The 11862-nt window shown below is 42.7% G+C and overlaps 1 protein-coding gene across 1 annotated transcript in view; it reads left to right on the top strand.

The window, feature by feature from the left end:
• Window positions 1-11451, top strand: part of TIPARP (TCDD-inducible poly(ADP-ribose) polymerase) — a 22898-nt gene extending 11447 nt beyond the window's left edge. Inside the window, exons 2-5 of the mRNA XM_009707218.1 lie at window positions 3666-3834; window positions 5306-5487; window positions 9401-9667; window positions 10707-11451. Of these exons, the coding sequence (XP_009705520.1) occupies window positions 3666-3834; window positions 5306-5487; window positions 9401-9667; window positions 10707-11154 (1066 nt within the window). The 3' untranslated portion in view covers window positions 11155-11451. The remainder of the gene's footprint in view (window positions 1-3665; window positions 3835-5305; window positions 5488-9400; window positions 9668-10706) is intronic.
• The last annotated feature ends 411 nt before the right edge of the window (window positions 11452-11862 follow it).

Raw genomic sequence — 11862 nt, 5'->3', positions numbered from 1 at the left:
CAGGAGTTCATCCTGAAGGTCTGCTTGCTCTGCATGAAAAGCATGAGGAGAAGCAGTCTCATCCTGGGTTCACTTCCGAAAGCGTTTTTCCTTCGGCAGGGTCCCTCCCGTCGCGTTACTTTAATTCTCCTTGCTTTGCGGCAGAGCTATGAGCAGCTGGTGGGGACTGCCTTTTCACACAGCTAAGCCCACGTTAGACATTCCCAAGTCACGTATTGGAAGCCAGCCATGTTTCAAGTGCCTGTGGAATTTGTTTTCCAGTCTTCAAAATTTTACAGACCTTTAACTTTTTAGGATATTAACCAGTGCGTGATTACTTTAAAAAGTAGAGTTCAGCATGCTAGTGGATAATCTATCATGTTTTAGAGTGTATGTTGATTTTCAGATTCTCTTTGCTTTGCACTACATTGACACAGAACTACTGCAAACGGTTTTTCATTATCAGTTTTCACTGTAACACGTGCAACATACAAAGTTAAAACAAAAATCAAATAATCCTCTGGGTTTTACCACTTTCAAAAGAAAATAATATACTCCTAAAGAAGAAGTTTTCCATCTCTGTACTTTCTTGGAGGTCACGGATCTTTGGAGTTGGGAGAACCGTGTTACGGTATTTGACTTGAAAGGAGATCAAAGTGAGAATGAATGCTGCAGTTGTGAGGTGGTGTATTGAGAAACACCTCCTTGGGTATTTGTTGCATACAATGTGCAGCACAGTATCTGGAGGGGTCTTGGTTCAGGACTTCAGTTTGTAGGTGCAACGTAACCCCAAAACAGCGAGTCCAACTCCTCACTCCAAAAGGATAATATAAACAATATCAATCGCTAAATGGGCTTTTCTCAAAGATGACAGCTTTATCCAGCACTGAAATTCAGAATTGTAAGACAACGTTTTGATAAGAAAAAGCAAATGTCCCTAAAGCAGCATTAGAAATATATTCATGAAGAAATTCACTCAAAAAATCTCGCTTGCGGTGCTGCCTGCAAATACTATAAATAATAACACAGCTTGGTATTGCAGAGAGATGATTTCCTCATGATTTCACACATTGTTTTGAAATAAAGTAGATTGTAGCTTGTTGTTATGGAACAAAATGACTACATACCAGGAAGGTGGGGTGAGCCGTTGCTGGTTTTTTTTCACGGCAGAAAGCATGTGTTGTGTGTTTTGTTTTGTTTTTTTTTTTTAAGCCCTACGTTTACTTTTAGTCCCTTTGTACTGGTCATTTATTTTGCTTAGTGCCGGTTTTCCTTCTGGACTAGATCTGCCTTGTATCGCTTGTGTCTGACGTCGGTCTCGCCATGCCGTCGTTCGATGCGTTTTCTTGAGGGGCGTGGGTGCCCGTGCGCTCCCCACTGATGCAGTGGGCTGTGGAACGTCAGCTTTAATTAGAAGATCACACTTCTCACGGGGGGATGCATCTTGGCTGGGAAGACACGGGTTGTTAGAATACATCTCCTACGCAGAAGAGCTGGTTTCCTCCTGTACCCCTGTTCTAACCGTAATGATTTTTATATGCCATTGACGCAGGTGGGGAACACGCTGGTAAACCTTCTGCGGGTTTGGTGCGATAGTGTCGACTTTACAAAATTTTCATCTTAGTTAGCGACAGTTTTTAGAGAACCGCATACAGGGAACTGGCAAGATGTTCCTTTTAGGTAGGTGGTTCTGGGCGTCAAGGGGGAGGCAGCCGGCTGGAGCCGTTCCTACTGCAGGCAGGTCTCGTCCTCGGGGTGAATTGTCCCTGAAACGGGTCGGACAAAACCCGTGCTGGCCATGGCTTGGTCTGGGGGTGCCAGGGGACTTGCAAAAAGAATGATTTTTGTGTCCAGAGAATTTTAAAAGTAGCTCAAGGAGTTGCGTTTTTAAGACACTTGATTTGACTTTGGGGACTATTCTATGTCTTTTCTTGAAGTCTGTACGAGCGCTTACTGAAAACAGAGAGCAATCTGGATGTACCCGAACAGCAGCGGATGGGACCCCCTGCTTGTGAGCCCGTCGCAACAGACACATCGTCCTTGTGGCTCTGTCAGCAAGGCACTTAGTTCTTCAAACTGTGCTTAGCCCTGCCCAGACCCAAACGCAATTAATTGGTGATAAGCAACACTAAGAACAGCTACGCACCTGTACCTCCTGGTGGGAGGTGAAGCATCATTCCAGCTGATCATCATTTTTTAAAGTGGGAACTTGTTTTCTGTGAAAGTAGTGTAATAAAACTCTTCTGTACCAGAAAGAGCGTGAACTAGCTAGCAAAATTGCAGCCATACTCAAGCGACTCTGTGTTCATAAAGTCATGTGGATGTTTAGAATAGCTGTCACTTGATGTGGCAAATTTCATACCCAGTGCTTTGATCTCCATGGTATTAATGTGCCAAAGTTTTAAAAATAAACTGCAGATTTCGAGTATCAGCTTGATTTATGTTTACTGTTAAGAATTCAAAGAAAATATTTTATATAGACTCAAAAGCTCCATTTCCAGTCGCCAAAGATTAGTAACTGTTAATGAACACCACTAAGCTGACAACTTGTAAAGAGATTATAAAAGTAGAAAACTAATTGTGTAAACAGCATTATTTTGGAAATATGTTAATCCTGGTTCTAAAAAAAATTACTGTTGTAGGGAATGAATATTGCTATCATTTCTTCCCATTTCTATGAATTTCTTAAGTTCTTGATTGCTAATAAACCAGTGATTGTCTGCTGATCAGCGGAGCTTTAGAACTCCGTGCTTTACTTGAGAATGGTCTTTAATTTGGCGTCTCTCTCTTAACACTGACTGATGAAACAGCGTTAGAAACGGTTTGCCAAGGCATTCCACAGTCCCCGTTAAACGTGACTTTGTAAAGCGTAGAGGAAACGCACTCGTATTTTCTCCTTTTTAATTTGTAGCACCCTGTTGTTGTTTGGTCCTTGTGAAAGCCCCAGTCACTTTAAATGAACTTGCGTACCGGTGTTGATTTTCATAGCAGCAATATAGCTACTCGCAAAAAAAAAGAAGCCCAGTATTCCTCAGTGTAGGCTCCGTAATTGTGAAATCGTGTTTCCTTTTCAAATTATGCCTGTTCTGTTCTGCTGCACGTGATGAAAGATGCTCGAACTCTCGGGTGGATTGGCAGCAGATGCTCCTCAGCTGGAGCCATTTACATTTTCTTTTCTTCCCTGAAGCACTAACTTTCCCAAGAATAACCTTTTGAATAGTGTGTGGCTGCTTCATCAAACATGGTTGTGTGATGTATTTACTTAGTATGCTCAAAATGTCAAGGCTATGTATATTGATTTTTGTACCGTTCATGCGTACTGAATAAATACCACTGGACTAGGAAGATGGCTGGGTTTGGCTTTTTTGTCTTTCTGTGCTGAAGACCATGGGCTGGGGTTTTTTTCCCCCGCCATTGTCCCCGGAGACTTTTGAAGAGTTCCTTTGCCCTCGCAGCTCTTCAGTGTCCTCCTCTACGCGGTTGTCTCTGTGTCGTGCCCTCTTCAAGCTCGTGGGACGTTCTCCCCTTCGGGGGGGTTGTGCGAGATGAGCGCAGTCAGACCGAGAGCATCTCCGAAGAGGACTATGCCAACGGTAGTTCTGACTGTCTGTTTTATGGTCTCTGAATCATCTTTTTTTAATGGATTACAAAAGGTGAGAAGTCTTTGTTTTTCTTGTTCTTTCCAGGGGACATGAGTTTTGGGTGGATTTGAATGTTATGAAATTATATGAAACTGTTGAGTTTGACCAAATGCGACGGCTGTCCACACCTTCCTGCCCCAGCTCCAGCTCCAACTACTACACGGTCTGGAAATACTTCTGCAGGGACCACTTTGGCTGGAGAGAGTACTCTGAGGTATTTAACACGTTCCAGAATCCCACTTTGGGGTTGTAACCCAAAACTCCATGTACAGTATATACTATAAACTATATGTACATTTTTAGTCCGTTTCCTCTTCGAACATTCAGGAGGGTTACGTAGAGTTCTTGTTGAGGAAGATAAGCAAGAAGGTTGAACTGAAAAAGCAATAAAAGGAGAACTCTGCCCTGCTGGACTGCAGCTTGAGTTGTCCCTGAAAACATCAGAGAGAGAGAGGCTGACCAAATTATCAGATTTGAGAGCAAAGTGGCCCACGTCAGTACCAAGAAAGTCCGTTCTAATCCCTAGAAACCTGGTTTTAAGGGTGGGGGCAGCTTTCTGCAGCCTTTTTGCCACCACTACCGTTTAGCTTTGCAGTTTTTAATTTATTTAGCTGTCCCCAAAGACATTGCGACCCAGGACGTGAGCCTCCGGGGTCCCTGGATCCAGCCCTTGGCTGTCTCAGAGGCTGTCCTGTCCGCTGCTGCCAGCCCCAGCTCCTTAGGGACCTTGTCCTAAATGTCTGGTCTAAATCCACTCACCGTTGCTTTATGCACACTCGTCCCAGTGTCACCATTGCTCTTTGGTCTTTAATGGCTCCAGTTTTCCATATCAGGTTTTAAATAGGCTTTTTCAACTCTTCACCCCCAATTACGGACATGGAAGTCGCATCCTCTGCCAAACAGTATTGTGCTTGACAAAACCAAACCAAAACCTGAATACGTCATTCAATTAAGCTCTCCAGTACACCTTTGAAATACCTGTGGTTGTTAAGAGCTCATCTTTGGCTGGCCAGAGCTGTACATAATATTTTGAATAAAACCTCATCGGTGTCTTACAATTTTGGCACTACCAGAAATACCTCCACCAGCGTAAACTAGATCACGGTCATCTTTTTCATGCGTCATGCTGACTTTATAAGCGTGGTAGGAAGCTTAAGGCAGAGCACTGTATATGGTCTGGGGCTTTGCAAATCGGAAAAAAAAAAAAAGACAAGAACTGGAGAGAGTCTGGAAGAAAGCACCACAATTAACAAGAAGTTTAGGATGTTTGACCTGTGAGGAGAAGTTAAAAGAACTGGGTTTCTCTAGCATAGAAAAGAAAAAGAAAAATTGAGAGAATGTATTACTATGTACAAGATTGTTCTGCAGCTGACTTCTGCTTCTCACATTCAGCAGGGCAAAGACAAAAAGACAGTAATTTGTGGCAAGGGAGTTTTAGGTTAGGTGTTGGGAATAACATTTGACATGTAAAAATACGATAGCAGCAGCACCAATTACGTAGGAAAGGTGTGACACCTGCCTTGTTGGCGGATCTCGCCACCAGGTAACGGAACATGTTTCGGCAGTCAGAGCAGGGGGAGGGGAGTAGAGAGGGGGATTCTGTGAGGTCTCTGGCAAAAATGTTAATTCTTGAACATGTAATTTATCACATGTGTGGTTTTGTTTTCTTAATTTTCTTGAAACAGCCTGTTGTAAGATTGATAGAAGAAGCCAGCTGCCGGGGTCTGAAAGAGGTTCGGTTTGTTACCTGGCATAATCAGTACATCCTAAACATCAAAGATGGATTCCAGCAAAACGCGTGTTTCAGAAGAGAAATCAAAAGGAGACCCCTTCTTCGCTCATGCGTTGTCCTGATGCCGTTTTTACAGTAGGTATCCCAGCAAAATGGAAACGTTGCGTGCGTTCTCCATGTTGTTCTGTCCGTGAGAATTGTATTCCTTAAGATGTGACAAGGAATTAGGCATCATTGGGTAGAAAAAAATCAGAAGTAATAATGAAAAAATCTCGGTCGTATTGGCAGCTTTTGCCAGTTTTCAAGATAAATATTATCTGCGGAACTTGTTACTGCTAGGCTCTGTTTGTTATTTAAAGGTTATGATGTACCTTGTGGATCTCAGAACATCAGAAGCACAGATGTACTTCAAGTTTGCCAAAGTATTGTCCAGCTTTCAGCATCTCGCTGGCTATAGCGATTGCCAGGCTATCTGTTCTAGGTCCCATAAAAATAAGCATTCAAAAACATTTTATAATTTTCAAGCAGAATTAAAGCGTGCCTTGTTTCTATTGTCATCTCAACTGGGGGTGAACACGCTCGCCCATCAAAGGCCGAGTGAGGAAAGTGTTGTGCTGGAGTCATGTTTGGATTACAACTCATAAAAATGCCATTTTTGTGATCTCACCAGCACAGCTGGAAACATTATTATCAGAGTTCAGTAGTTAGGAACATATTGCCCTGTTAGCAAGGGGGTGGAAGTCATTAGTCTGACTGGCAGCTTGGCCTGCTGGGCCAGTTAAAGGAGCTTTAACTGCTGCGGTAGGGCTAGAATGCTCATTAGCTTGCAGAGTCGTTACCGCACCTAATTGCGAGGTGCAAAACACGTGGTTGTTAGAAACATTTTTAGGTATGGTTTTACGGGAAGGAAACCCAGAATTATTAAAGAGATGCTGGGAGGATGCAGGTGAAGAGACCAAGCGTGGACTTGCTGGTTATAGCAATTCTGATTATCATCTTAATGCACAATAAGGATTTCAGGTATTCTGCTGATGTTTTGCTACCAGTGACTATTTTACTACAGTGGAAGTCTATTAATTTTGAGACATGCTGAAATTATGCAATTCCCACTAATTTTAGTGGACCCTTGAGGGTTCTACACTCATGAAGGCTTGAGCATAACTATTCATGCCAGCTACCAAATCTACAAACTAAGCCCTGAAATTTCTGTTGTTCTGCAGTAAACCTCATTCTTATTTTCTCTGTTTAAAGACCTTGTAATGCTTACTTTAAAATCCACCAATTCTTAGCAAGGACCAAAAGAGTATTTTAAATACTTATGGGAGCTGTCCTTAAGAAGTCAGTATTTGCCTCCACTTATCACACAATGCTACCTGAGATTATTTCCCTCCCCTCCCACCTGCTTAAATCTGTTATAAAATTGGGAAAGAATTCTTTAATAGAAATTGTGGGAAGTGGGTGATAGTGGTTGGTTGACAACTGTTGACTTTTTAATGGCTTCCCTTGTATAATAAACGCTTACAAATAATTTACACTAGTCAGAAGAAATGAACAAAGTACACCAAAGGATTGCAGTATTTTTATTGTGTTTGATGTCTCATTAATCCATAACTTAGTCTTAGGCTGTGCTTGGTCTCCCCGACCAAGTGTGAGTGAAGGAGGTTCTATGGTAATATTTTTTTACCCATTGGCTTTAGGAGGGAAAAAAAATTAAATGTACACTGTAACATTGCAGACTGCTATTTTAGCAATCATTCTTAGAAAAATCCATCTTCTGGGTTTCTGCTAAACTATTAATAAACAGCGAGAAGACTTTTGAGTTGAGTCAAATCCATGCAAATAAAGTGAGGTCTCTTTTTAGCTTTGAACAGCAGGTGAAAGCCACGTGAACGCTTTTTTAAAAGAGTATGTCTGCTCTGAAAAGTGTGAGTGCTGTTACAGTTCACTGTCTCTCTGCTCCAAATCAAATGTATCAAGTTAAAAATAGACTTTTTTTCCCCTCAGCTTTTTTTCTAGACCTGAAGAGCTCAACCTGCAATCAGAAAATCACATTAAATTATTTCTGGGTCACACAAAAAAATCACACACAGTTCTTTCAGGCTCACATATCACTAGCGTTAAATATTCTGAAAGACAACCTTAATTGACGTTTCTGTAGGCGAGATGTGAATAGCAGCAGAATTCTTATTTATCGAGATAATTATGTTGGCTCTGCAGAGAAGAGCAGGCGGACGAGGAAGGACAATCAGAAGGTGCTGGGTGATTGTGTTTGGGTGCACCTTGAGAACGGGCTGGCTGGGTGCAGAAGTCGCGGCTCCTCAGGCAGCCTGGTGCCTGAACAAAAGAAGGTTCATTCCGGAGAAAATGGCTTTGCCCCCAGCAAAGCTTTGAGAGTTTCTGTGTTCTCCAGCAAACTTTGTTTTTACAAAGACGGCGTAGGGAATCGAGTTTGCCTGTCGCTCCTGTGTGCGACATCCAGTTGCGTATATGCAGCTTTGGCCTCGGATGTTGTCAAACCTCAGCTTGCCCAAGGTGAATACACAAAGGATTCACTTTCCCCATTTCCCCCCAGTAGAACAGGTTTTCTCCTTATGCTTTTTTCTCCTTATACTTTGTTATCAGAACACAAGTGACCTGAGAAATTGCAAGAACTTCAATGTTCATTAAACTTTAATGAAATTTAATTCAAAGTCCCCTGTGGGGTTTAGAGGCGAGATCCACCTTGTGTCTTTGCAGCCAGACAGTGGGTCCCTGTGACTTCGTAGTCCTTCCTAAAAGGAGCTGCCGACTTCTGACTGCACCCGACCCGTTTGCATTCGTTGTGGGTCGGCCCAGCTTTTCCTATCAAAATACTTTGGTCAAATACTCATCCGGTGGAATTCTGAGATAGTTGCATATGTTCTTGCAAGTGAAAGGGAACCTCAGCAGCTTGCAGGAGCTGAAGAGCTGTGTCCTTAAAGTGTGAAAACCAGAGCCTGAACCTGCAAGCTTTACACATTCAAAGTATTTTCACTGACGTAAGTGGGAGAACTCCAGTAAGTAAGGATTATTCAGCTGAGTAAGGCTTGCTTGTTCAGATTATAATCAGGTGAACATAAGCCACAAATGCCACACTCTTTATCTAAATTTAGCAGCCTCAAGAGTGTGAAAAATTCCACGGGGGTGCAGGTATTTATTAAGAACAAAGTCTTGCCAGGCCACAGTTGGTGTCCTTCACTGGATTTTACTGGTGTTTGTTCTTTTTCTGGCATCCGTGCTGCTTTCCTGCCCCGGCCCGTACGGGCAGCAGCTCCCCTCCGTCCCCCCTTCCTGACTTCTTACCTGGCAGCAGTCCCAAGAGGAGGGGCCGGTCTGTCGCATGAAAATCAGCAACCGCAAATGCAAATCTACAGCTGGCTTGGGCAAGTGAAGACAAGAGAGCCTTCCTCAGCACGATACTGGGTAGTACTGAAAACATAGCATCTCCTCTTCTACATCACGCACTGAAACACTGGCAAGTTTTGCCTATGAAATGGTATTAGTTGGGGTTATTCATTATTCATACTGTACAAAGAAGTATAGGTTTCTACTCCTTGTATTGTATTCTAAGGAAATTAGGTCAAATGGTGCCACATTGTTAATCTTTTCTTATTCTGTATGTCCTATTTGCTATGGTAAAATGGCTAATACTTTAGAGCTAACATACAAAATAATTGTACTTGGTAGTGTTCTGCCTGTCTGTAGTTTATAACCCCACCCCAGAAGGTGAATAAAGACGATAGTAGGCTTTTAAACACCACCAAGCAGTAAGATTTCCCTGTGTGGAACGGCATCCCTGAAAGTCAAGATTTTGTTGTTGGTTTGTGTGGATGGAGGAGTTACTACAATAGCAGAAACAGCCGGCATGTTTGTAATGTAACGCTTGTAAACAAGCGTTAAATGTACGTAAATTGTTACAGAACTGAAGAGCCGCAATTGCTTAGGATACGTTGGGGATGAAATAAATGTGATTAGAAGCTCTTCTGTTTGTCAATCTTTAAGCAGAAACTTTTTCTCCTTCCCAAACTAGGACCTTAGGTGGCAACTCTCCAGTACCCTCTCCATCAGCTTCCTCACACGTCTTGTCTCCAACTGCTGTTACCTCTCCAAACTTCTATCCTGAAACCTGGATTAGTATGGATCCATCTCAGGACTTCATCCAAGTGCCTGTTCTGAAGGAAGATAAAAGCTATAGAACCATTTATAACCTGTTTCACAAGACTGTGCCAGAGACCAAATATAAAATTTTGAAAATTCTGAGAGTGCAGAATCAGTTTCTTTGGGAGAAATATAAAAGGTAAGATAATGCAAATACCATTCTCTTACAATAGCAGAAAAATTGCCTTAAAGTATGTAGTTTGGGCTGCAAAATAGGCATTGATCATTAAGTAGAATACATAAACTCCAGATTTTCTGAAGAAAGGGAGCATCTTCAGTTGAACAACTTTATCTGAAAAATACTGAAAAATATCTTACCCTGAAATCTCCTGTGGTTTAATATACTATCTACTCATAAATTCTGTAAAACGTATCTTCACAGAAACTTCAAAATAAGCCTAGGATATCTAGTTGAAAAATCTTGCAGTTCTTTCAGGCCAAATTAGGAGACACTGTTTTCATCAAATGATCTCTGTATTGAAGATGGCCGTTAGCGCCTTGGTTCCCCAGAACGTGGTGACCCAGGGTCGTACAGCGGGCTGGCAAAGACGAAATCCTACGTCAGTCAGTCCCGTTCACACCAAAGATGCTGTGTCTGAAAGTCACGGTCCATTGACCGCATCGTAACCGATACGAAATTAGATCTGTGGATTCTCTCTGCCTTCTCAAGAAATGGAGACTCTCAGGAGAAGTCGAGGGATGGGCTGTGTGCGCAGAGACTTTCTTAGAGTATTCATGCTGGTCTAGCGCATCTTCACCCACCCTGTCTCTCAGTAATCCCTCTGTGGCCTCTTCTGAAGCCACAGTGGGATTTAATTTTTGCCCAGCCCGTGTTTTCACCCTGAGGAAGATTTCCTTCTGCATCCAGGGTGCAGTACAGGCAAGGATAAGCCGGCCCCTCTCAAGGTGCTCTGCCTTTGCTGCTGTGCAGGTGAGAGAGCTCTGCCTCCTGCAGCATCAGCTCGGGTCCTTTGAAACATACTTCTTTCACACAAAAGCTTTATTTGAAAGTGGAAGACCCACTCTGCTATCCGTACAGAAATGTTTTCCTAGCTCCTCTCGGAGCTCTGCTATTCCAGAGGATAATACTGATACTTTTAAAGAGCGGCAGCGAAAACTGCTTTTCCCTTGCAGATCTGCAATGAACACTCATCTTCACTTCCCGTTTTCTATTCCAGGAAAAAGGAATATATGTCCAAAAAAATGACCGGGCTCGACAGGATAATGAACGAAAGGCATTTGTTCCATGGCACCTCCCAGGATGTGGTGGATGGAATCTGCAAGCACAACTTCGACCCGCGTGTCTGCGGGAAGCACGCCACCATGTTTGGACAGGGCAGTTACTTTGCCAGAAAGGCAAGCTATTCCCATAACTTTTCCAAAAGGTCACCCAAAGGAGTCCATTACATGTTCCTGGCCAAAGTACTGACGGGAAGGTACACGGTGGGTAACCACACCATGAGGAGGCCTCCCCCCGTGAACCCCGGCAGCATTACCAGCGACCTCTACGACTCTTGTGTGGACAATTACTTTGAGCCTCAGATTTTTGTCATTTTTAACGATGATCAGAGCTACCCTTATTTTATTATCCAGTATGAAGAAGTTAGCAACACTGTCTCCATTTGAAAGCTTGTGCTGCTGAAGTATTCCTGTTGTTAAACTCCCTTATCTGGCATTGGTAGCGGTTTGGGGGGCGGGGGGGGTGAATAATTGGACATTGCAGAACTGATTAAATTACTTGCTTGGAAGGAACTAAATCTCAAAGTATAGGAGAGAAGATCTGAAGTGACCAATTGCGCACTTGCTGTTTGATTATGTATGTGCAAATTGTAAATATTTTTCCATTGTTTATAGTTGAAAATCTGTGCCTTTTGTTATAAAACACTGTTTATTTATGTTAGTAAATATTCATGTTTAAAAATGCGTGTGTATACTTTCAGTTGCGTTCCGCACATATTAGAGTGGCTAGAAAATTGCTTACGGCCTGAACTCGCCATCTTAAGGATGGCCATTTCTAGATAATCGGAACCAGATAATTTTCATCCCAAGTACATTAAATGAGAGATTCTCCCAACCACTGTGTTTTATTACTGTATTTCGGAAAGCTTGGGAGAGATTACAAAACTAACATCCTGCTCATACTTTGGATTATTAAACCAGAAAACACAAATAAATACGTCATTTTTCTAAAATCAGCCCTAAGTAAAATCAGGAAGAGGTTAGTGCGGCACGCAGTCCGTGAGGGGTTAAAGCCGGGTGGCTTCCCAGCAGCTTCTGGGACATCCAGTTTATCACTTTTTGCTGCTGCGGCAGGGGTGGGGAGGCTGCCTGGGC

This window comes from Cariama cristata, unplaced genomic scaffold, assembly GCF_000690535.1.
Source record: "Cariama cristata isolate BGI_N322 unplaced genomic scaffold, ASM69053v1 scaffold32729, whole genome shotgun sequence".
NCBI lineage: Eukaryota > Metazoa > Chordata > Aves > Cariamiformes > Cariamidae > Cariama > Cariama cristata.
This window is presented reverse-complemented; position numbering and strand designations above follow the sequence as displayed.